At 43.5% G+C, this 10,000-nt stretch overlaps 1 protein-coding gene across 1 annotated transcript in view; it reads left to right on the top strand.

Annotated features, from left to right (window-relative positions):
- mgp (matrix Gla protein) overlaps positions 1–4,644 on the top strand; it is an 8,987-nt gene extending 4,343 nt beyond the window's left edge. Inside the window, exons 2-5 of the mRNA XM_058404292.1 lie at positions 2,674–2,743; positions 2,835–2,864; positions 3,566–3,644; positions 3,897–4,644. Coding sequence (XP_058260275.1) covers positions 2,683–2,743; positions 2,835–2,864; positions 3,566–3,644; positions 3,897–4,059 — 333 coding nt within the window. The 5' untranslated portion in view covers positions 2,674–2,682 and the 3' untranslated portion in view covers positions 4,060–4,644. The remainder of the gene's footprint in view (positions 1–2,673; positions 2,744–2,834; positions 2,865–3,565; positions 3,645–3,896) is intronic.
- The last annotated feature ends 5,356 nt before the right edge of the window (positions 4,645–10,000 follow it).

Below are 10,000 nucleotides of genomic sequence, written 5' to 3'. Positions count from 1 at the left end.
CCCCTAATTCCTTATCCCCTTATTCCCTATCCCCTTATTCCCTATCCTCTTATTCCCTATCCCCTTATTCCCTATCCCCTAATTCCTTATCCCCTTATTCCCTATCCCCTTATTCCCTATCCTCTTATTCCCTATCCCCTTATTCCCTATCCCCTAATTCCTTATCCCCTTATTCCCTATCCCCTTATTCCCTATCCTCTCATTCCCTATCCCCTTATTCCTTAGCTCTTAAACTGCATCCCTTTAAACTCTATCCACCTTATCCCTATTTATTCTCTTGATCTCTATGCATAATTGTTTAACTATAATCTAACCCACACCCTCATGATCTGTTGTGTATATATATATATATATATTTCTGAATGTCAGTAAACACTAATGTTGAAATGTTGGACATCAGACAAAGCTTCCTGGAGGTCAATAAGATCCTTCACTTTCCACAAATCCCATGTGTTTCCTGTTCGGTGTCTCCACCATCAAACGGACGAACCGCTCCATCTATATAATTTTTTTTCCACCGTGTGGTCACTCAGATGTGGTGATGATTGGACAAGTTTCAGATGAGAAGAAATAAAAACACTGTTTTAAAAGAAATCCCAGTGCTAGAAATTGCAGTATGGCAGAAATGACCATCATGGTGTCCTTTAATCTCGAGGAATCTGTAGAAAGTGGAATCTGTGGAATGTTTACAGCACTGAGTGATTTCTGTGTCCAGTTTGTTCCTATCGGTGGCGCTAGAGGTCTTATCAGAACATCACCACCTTTCCTGTACATGCAGACCTAAATTCTCTAACCTCTAACCTATCCCTGTGTTCTTCAGTCTAATCTCAGCAATTTCCCTCTACATCTAATCTCAACACTCACCCCACCACCTCCAGTCTAATCTCACCACTCACCCCATCCCCTGCAGTCTAATCTCACCACTCACCCCATCCCCTGCAGTCTAATCTCACCACTCACCCCATCCCCTCCAGTCTAATCTCACCACTCACCCCATCCCCTCCAGTCTAATCTCACCACTCACCCCATCCCCTCCAGTCTAATCTCACCACTCACCCCATCCCCTCCAGTCTAATCTCACCACTCACCCCATCCCCTCCAGTCTAATCTCACCACTCACCCCATCCCCTCCAGTCTAATCTCACCACTCACCCCATCCCCTCCAGTCTAATCTCACCACTCACCCCATCCCCTCCAGTCTAATCTCACCACTCACCCCATCCCCTCCAGTCTAATCTCACCACTCACCCCATCCCCTCCAGTCTAATCTCACCACTCACCCCATCCCCTGCAGTCTAATCTCACCACTCACCCCATCCCCTCCAGTCTAATCTCACCACTCACCCCATCCCCTCCAGTCTAATCTCACCACTCACCCCATCCCCTCCAGTCTAATCTCACCACTCACCCCATCCCCTCCAGTCTAATCTCACCACTCACCCCATCCCCTGCAGTCTAATCTCACCACTCACCCCATCCCCTGCAGTCTAATCTCACCACTCACCCCATCCCCTCCAGTCTAATCTCACCTCTCACCCCATCCCCTCCAGTCTAATCTCACCACTCACCCCATCCCCTGCAGTCTAATCTCACCACTCACCCCATCCCCTCCAGTCTAATCTCACCACTCACCCCATCCCCTGCGGTCTAATCTCACCTCTCACCCCATCCCCTCCAGTCTAATCTCACCACTCACCCCATCCCCTCCAGTCTAATCTCACCACTCACCCCATCCCCTCCAGTCTAATCTCACCACTCACCCCATCCCCTGCAGTCTAATCTCACCACTCACCCCATCCCCTGCAGTCTAATCTCAGCATTTACCCCACCCCCTTCACTCTAATATCAGCACTCACCCCATCCCTTCTAGTCTGATCTCACCACTCACCCGACCGCCTTCACTCTAATATCAGCACTCCCCCCACCCCCTGCAGTCGAATCTCTGTAATCACCCCACCCCCTCCAGTTTAATCTCACTACTCACCCCACCCCTTCAAATCTAATCTCAGCATTTACCCCACATCCTCCAGTCTAATCTCACCACTCACCCCACCCGCTCCAGTCTAATCTCAGCACTCACCCCACCCCGTTCACTCTAATCTCAGCACTCACCCCCCCTCCAGTCTAATCTCAGCACTCACCCCGCCCTCTCCAGTCTAATCTCACCACTCACCCCATGCTCTCAAGTCTAATCTCACCACTCACCCCACCCCCTCCAATCTAATCTCGACTATTTCCTCTCATGTCTTATCTGATCAGTTTCTTCTACACTCTCATGTCTAATCTCAGTAATCTCTTCTATTCCCTCAGATCTAATCTCCTCAATCTCCCTTCCCAATATCCAACACTTATTCCCAAGTCACTCACACATGACCTCCTCGCCATTTAGAGTCAACAAAAACACACTCACTCGTATAAACACTCTCAGCCTCCAGAGTCAACACACACACACACACACACACACAGAGTGACCACACACACAAAGATTGACCACACCTACATAAATACTTCACCCAGAATTTACTAAAATACAAATGTATTTAATTACTAAAGTAAACATACAAAACCATTTTTTGGCATGTAGCTGCTCCAAACACACCATTAAACACAGGTATTTAAAAATAAGTCCTTATTAATGTCTGAAAAAGTGTGTGTGGTTTTTTTATGTTTCAGGTGACAAACATGCGGTCGTTTCTTAGGTTTGTGACTTTGTGTGTCATCCTGGTGGTCGCAGTGTGCTATGGTTTGTAACTCACACACACACACACACACACACACACACACACACACACACACACACACACCTAATAATCTCTTCTTGTGTTTCTCTACAGACTCTGAGGAGAGTAATGAGTCATATGAAGGTAAATAAAATAACTTGTTTTGATTGTTTGTTTACTTTCTATTTAATAAAGCACATGTCTGTAAAGCTGGAGATCTAGAAGTTCAGGAATTTGGCTCGAAACTCTTAAATTCTCAGAAACCACATTCACAGATCCTTCCTGTTGGCCTGCTGTTCCTCACAGCTGCTCCAGCTCTACCTTCTTCACCTCCTTATGATTTTTGCCATCTGCTTCTGATTGTGATGATGAATTTCAGTCAGAGTTCCTTCTCAAAAGCAATCTGGAGCTCGAAACCTAAGAAAAATAAAATGAATTCCTTAAAATTATTTCTGAATTTGAGCACTAGACTGAGCATTCGCTATAGTTTCACGATTAAACTCTAGATCATGGAGGAAATGTGATTAAGTACCATACTGTGTTCAAGCATCCCGTGATGTTTCTATGCACTTTTAGAAGTTTGTCTAAAAACGGAGCTCATTTTAGATTCATTTTAGAACTCATTTCCACCCCAGACAGTTAGCAGTGATGTCAGGTAATGCGAAACTGACCAACAAGAACAACATCTCTATCGAGTTCCGTTTGCTCCATCATGACTGGTCACTCCACTGTACCAGGTCTGGCTACACCTTTGTTGTGTGTGTGTGTTAATTTAAGTAGCCTTCCAAATTCTTTCTTCACATACGTCCCCAAAATGTGTGTGTGTGTGTGTGTGTGTGTGACAGACATGTTCTTCAATGGCTTAAGAGCAAACACATTCATGAATGTTCCTGGACGCAACAACCGCAAGAGCTACCAATCGGGGTAAGCGCACACACACACACACACACACACATACACACACATACATACACACACACACACACACACATATACACATACACACATACACACACACATACACACACACACATACACACACACATACACACACACATATACACACACACACATACACACACACACATACACACACACACATACACACACACACACATTGTAGCATCTTTACTGTCTATCATTGCAGCCATGAATCACAGTATGCTTGTTTTTCAGTCGAAAGTTTCAGGCTGAGCTTCGATCTGAGATTTGTGAGAATTACTTTCACTGTCGCCTGTTGGCTCGTTACCATGGCTCCCAGGCGGCCTATCAGAAGTACTTCGGCAGTCGACCTGTCAACAACAAAAACAACAACTACTATAACGGCCGCCATTACTGAGCAGACCTGCACACCGCGGGTCACTGAATCACACACTGAATTTCAACATGATATCTGTGTAATCAACTCTCTTTCATTTCACTCTTTCATTTCTGTCTGTCTCTTCTGATGTCTGACTCGGTGAAACCAGACCAACAAAACAAGCACAAGGTGATAGAAATGACCTTAAGATGATTTTTTAAATCATGCACAACTGAATCAGGCCACGAGGGGAGAAGGATATTAAATTTTTGTTGTAAATGTTCAAGTTTAGAACACAAATAAATGAAAACCTAATAATAAACTCGGGCAAATTTACATCATGAAACCAGACCAGTGAAAGAGTTATGATGTCATGATCTCCACTGGACTCACAAAATACCAGCTTTGAGCAGGAGCTTACGTGAGATCTTATGGAACTCATTGTCTTGGCAACAAATTCGACAACAGCAAAATGTCAATGAATCATATTAAACTGAATCAGACTAAACCAGATCCAACTGAATCAGACTAAACCAGATCAGATCAGATCAGAATTATTATTTGTGTAATCACATATTTAACTAATACTTTTTTCTGACTTAACTTGCGCTGTATTTCTACTTACCTACACACACACACACACACACACACACACGCTCATTATCCTCATACATGTTACCTCACACACTTTCACACGTAATCTTGGTCATTTTTACACCAAAAAAAATTGAAAATGAAATAAAATGTTCATCACAAAAGTCTTAGTTGCCTTTTTTTTCATCTTTGATTTTTTTCTCTGCGACTCTGACTGCAGGTTACTTCACCAGCTACTGGGTGTTTAACTAAAATAAACAAATAAATGAATAAATGAACTGATAACAATGAACACTTTACTGACTGTGCTGTAGGACTGTGTGATTGTTTTATGCAGATGATTCATTGTGAATTTACATCAAATTATTAATGGAGTGAAGTCTAAGCTCCACCACTGTGTTAGCAGCTCAAGTGGACTTCATCTGAGGAAGATACAGTGTTTTGTTGTGATGTGAGAGTTTATTATTATACATTCATCACTGGCTCTGACTGCAGGACAGATTTCTATAAATATAGATTTCATCATCTAAATTGTAAATAGACCAAAAATTTCTTTACTGAAGTAAAAGTGAGGAAAACAGCAGCTTTAGTCCTAATATCGGACCTCTAGCATGGTCCATAGCAGTTGTTTCTCAAACTTTTTTAATCACAACCCATTTTTCACTTTTTAAATTGAGTGACCCATAAATATATATATATATAACCACATTTTACAAATTTACACACAATCAAGTCACATATATATAACTTACTTTAATGAGAAGGGTGGGCCCGCTTATTCTGCATAATCTGGTCCCAAGCCGGTTCACAGGACGATGGGGCAACATTCATGTCTGGAGAAACATTCAGCTTGTTTTGTTCTTTCGTCTTAATTTTGGTTAAAAGTGAGAAAGCAGTTTCGCACATATAGGCACATATAAGTCTAGTCATCAAACCCGTTCTCTTGACTAGTTAACATGCTGCTTGTGAAGTTATATGAAAATATGATGTTCGATATTGACATTTTTTTAAAGTTCATACAGCAGTAGTTTATTCAACTGGTTTGGTTAATGACAATAAGCTGTGTAAATAAATGTTCCTAATAATATGACAGGAGTAGCTCTTCAACACTGTCATTTTGTCAAAGAAGTTTTTAGAGGAGAACCAGGTTGGAGGCTCCTGGATCACACACTCAGGCTCCTGGATCACACACTCAGACTCCTGGATCACACACTCAGGCTCCTGGATCACGCACTCAGGCTCCTGGATCACACACTCAGGCTCCTGGATCACACACTCAGGCTCCTGGATCACACACTCAGGCTCCTGGATCACACACTCAGACTCCTGGATCACACACTCAGGCTCCTGGATCACACACTCAGACTCCTGGATCACACACTCAGGCTCCTGGATCACGCACTCAGGCTCCTGGATCACACTCAGGGTCCTGGATCACACACTCAGGCTCCTGGATCACACACTCAGGGTCCTGGATCACACTCAGACTCCTGGATCACACACTCAGGCTCCTGGATCACACACTCAGACTCCTGGATCACACACTCAGACTCCTGGATCACACACTCAGGCTCCTGGATCACACACTCAGGCTCCTGGATCACACACTCAGGCTCCTGGATCACACACTCAGGCTCCTGGATCACACACTCAGACTCCTGGATCACACACTCAGACTCCTGGATCACACACTCAGGCTCCTGGATCACCCGCTCAGGCTCCTGGATCACACACTCAGACTCCTGGATCACACACTCAGACTCCTGGATCACACACTCAGGCTCCTGGATCACGCGCTCAGGCTCCTGGATCACACACTCAGACTCCTGGATCACACACTCAGACTCCTGGATCACACTAAGGCTCCTGGATCACACACTCAGACTCCTGGATCACACACTCAGGCTCCTGGATCACACACTCAGACTCCTGGATCACACACTCAGGCTCCTGGATCACACACTCAGGCTCCTGGATCACACACTCAGAGGTTTCACACTTTGGGTCTTTTAACAATAAAGTTACATCTTTAATTGATGGATTCTGTGAAATCTTACATCTGGACTTAATTCTGTAATATCACTTTCTAAAGAAGATTAAATGTGTATTTAATTTAAGAAAAAAATGATAAAGTTTAAAGTTTCTATTTTATCCCTAATGAGAAACCTGAGGTGAGGGTGATGAGGAAAAACTCCCTGAGATGATCTGAGGAAGAAACCTTGAGAGGAACCAGGCTCAGAAGAGAACCTCATCCTCATCTGGGGGACACTGGACAGGAAATAATGTAACTGTAACTGATTAACGTCCTTAATGTCCTTACAACAACAACGTGGAAGCCCATGAGGAACTATGAGGTCAGTGTAGCTTCTGAGGTCATTATAGACACTAATTCCTTGCTGTCACAAGCTGATAGATGTAATGGCAGATCTGTGATGGTGTGATGGTCTCCATGTGGTTCTGTATGTAACATACACTGGGAGATGTGTCTGGTGTGAAGAGACTCTGGTGTTGATGAGTTTCAGCAGGTCTGTGAGTCTGAACACTGAGGTGTGTTTGAGAGTGAATACGACCCTCCATGAGATCTCTCAGCACAGAGCTCAGGATAAGTGTGTGTGTGTGTGTGTTGGGGGGGTCACTTGCCGGATGACAATTTTTCTCTTTGTTATTCCTCTTTCTGCAGGGTGAGAAGGTGGAGATGAAGTTTTGGTGGTCTGAGTCTCTGAACCGATGGAGAGCCAGACGTCTAAATTACACACGGCGGGTCCAAGCGCTCACACTGCGTCTCCAGGAATAGACTGAAGCCCGGCGCTGGGTTCGGGACGCAGCCACGTCGGACACGTTTCAGTCCAAAGGCAGTAAAATGCAGCTTGAACACCAGAGCCCTTTAACACTTTTACACTTTTACACTCTGCTCTGGAGCGCTCCAGCAGATTTAATGATCTGTGAGCTAAACATAAACTCTTCATTACACTCTATTCTCATAATAAAGAGAAGTGTAGAGGACAACAGGAGGAGGAGTCACCCTCTGCAGTCTGCCTCGCTACATACACACTACAAACACACGCTACAAACACATGCTACAAACACACACTACAAACACACACTACAAACACGCTACAAACACACACTACAAACACATGCTACAAACACACACTACAAACACACATTACAAACACGCTACAAACACACGCTACAAACACACTACAAACACACGCTACAAACACACACTACAAACACACATTACAAACACGCTACAAACACATGCTACAAACACACGCTACATACACACTACAAACACACGCTACAAACACATGCTACAAACACACACTACAAACACACATTACAAACACGCTACAAACACATGCTACAAACACACGCTACATACACACTACAAACACACGCTACAAACACACGCTACAAACACATGCTACAAACACACACTACAAACACACATTACAAACACGCTACAAACACATGCTACAAACACACGCTACAAACACACTACAAACACACGCTACAAACACACGCTACAAACACACTACAAACACACGCTACAAACACACGCTACAAACACACTACAAACACACGCTACAAACACACGCTACAAACACATGCTACAAACACACACTACAAACACACGCTAAAAACACACGCTACAAACACACACTACAAACACACACTACAAACACATGCTACAAACACACGCTACAAACACACTACAAACACACTACAAACACACGCTACAAACACACGCTACAAACACGCTACAAACACACGCTACAAACACACTACAAACACACACTACAAACACACTACAAACACACGCTACAAACACACACTACAAACACACGCTACAAACACGCTACAAACACACGCTACAAACACACGCTACAAACACGCTACAAACACACACTACAAACACACGCTAAAAACACACACTACAAACACACACTACAAACACACGCTACAAACACACTACAAACACACACTACAAACACACGCTACAAACACACACTACAAACACATGCTACAAACACACACTACAAACACACGCTAAAAACACACGCTACAAACACACTACAAACACACACTACAAACACACGCTACAAACACACGCTACATACACACTACAAACACACGCTACAAACACACGCTACAAACACACGCTACAAACACACATTACAAACACGCTACAAACACATGCTACAAACACACGCTACAAACACACTACAAACACACGCTACAAACACACGCTACAAACACACTACAAACACACGCTACAAACACACGCTACAAACACACTACAAACACACGCTACAAACACACGCTACAAACACACGCTACAAACACACACTACAAACACATGCTACAAACACACGCTACAAACACACTACAAACACACGCTACAAACACACTACAAACACACGCTACAAACACACGCTACAAACACACTACAAACACACACTACAAACACACTACAAACACACGCTACAAACACACACTACAAACACACGCTACAAACACGCTACAAACACACGCTACAAACACACGCTACAAACACGCTACAAACACACACTACAAACACACGCTAAAAACACACACTACAAACACACACTACAAACACGCTACAAACACACTACAAACACACACTACAAACACACGCTACAAACACACACTACAAACACATGCTACAAACACACACTACAAACACACGCTAAAAACACATGCTACAAACACACTACAAACACACACTACAAACACACGCTACACACGTATACACACAACACACATGCTACAAACACACGCTACAAACACATGCTACAAACACATGCTACAAACACACGCTACACACTTATACACACACAACACACACGCTACACACATATACACACAACACACATGCTACAAACACATGCTACAAACACATGCTACAAACACACGCTACAAACACACGTTACACACGTATACACACAACAAACAGGCTACAAACACAAGCTACACACTTATACACACACAACACACATACTACACACATACACACACTACACACTACATACACACTACACACACTACACACTTACACACACACCACACTTATACACACTACACACACTACACAATTATACACACTACACACACACGCTACACACTTATACACACTTACACACGCTACACACTTACACACACTACACATGCTACACACTTACACACACTACACACTTAAACACACTACACACACACGCTACACACTTATACACACTACACACATGCTACACACTTACACACACTACACACACACTACACACTAAACACGCTACACACATTACACACTTACACACACTACACACGCTACACACTTACACACATTACACACTACACACACATT

Source organism: Hemibagrus wyckioides, linkage group LG12 (genome assembly GCF_019097595.1).
Source record: "Hemibagrus wyckioides isolate EC202008001 linkage group LG12, SWU_Hwy_1.0, whole genome shotgun sequence".
Taxonomy (NCBI): Eukaryota; Metazoa; Chordata; class Actinopteri; order Siluriformes; family Bagridae; genus Hemibagrus; species Hemibagrus wyckioides.
This window is presented reverse-complemented; position numbering and strand designations above follow the sequence as displayed.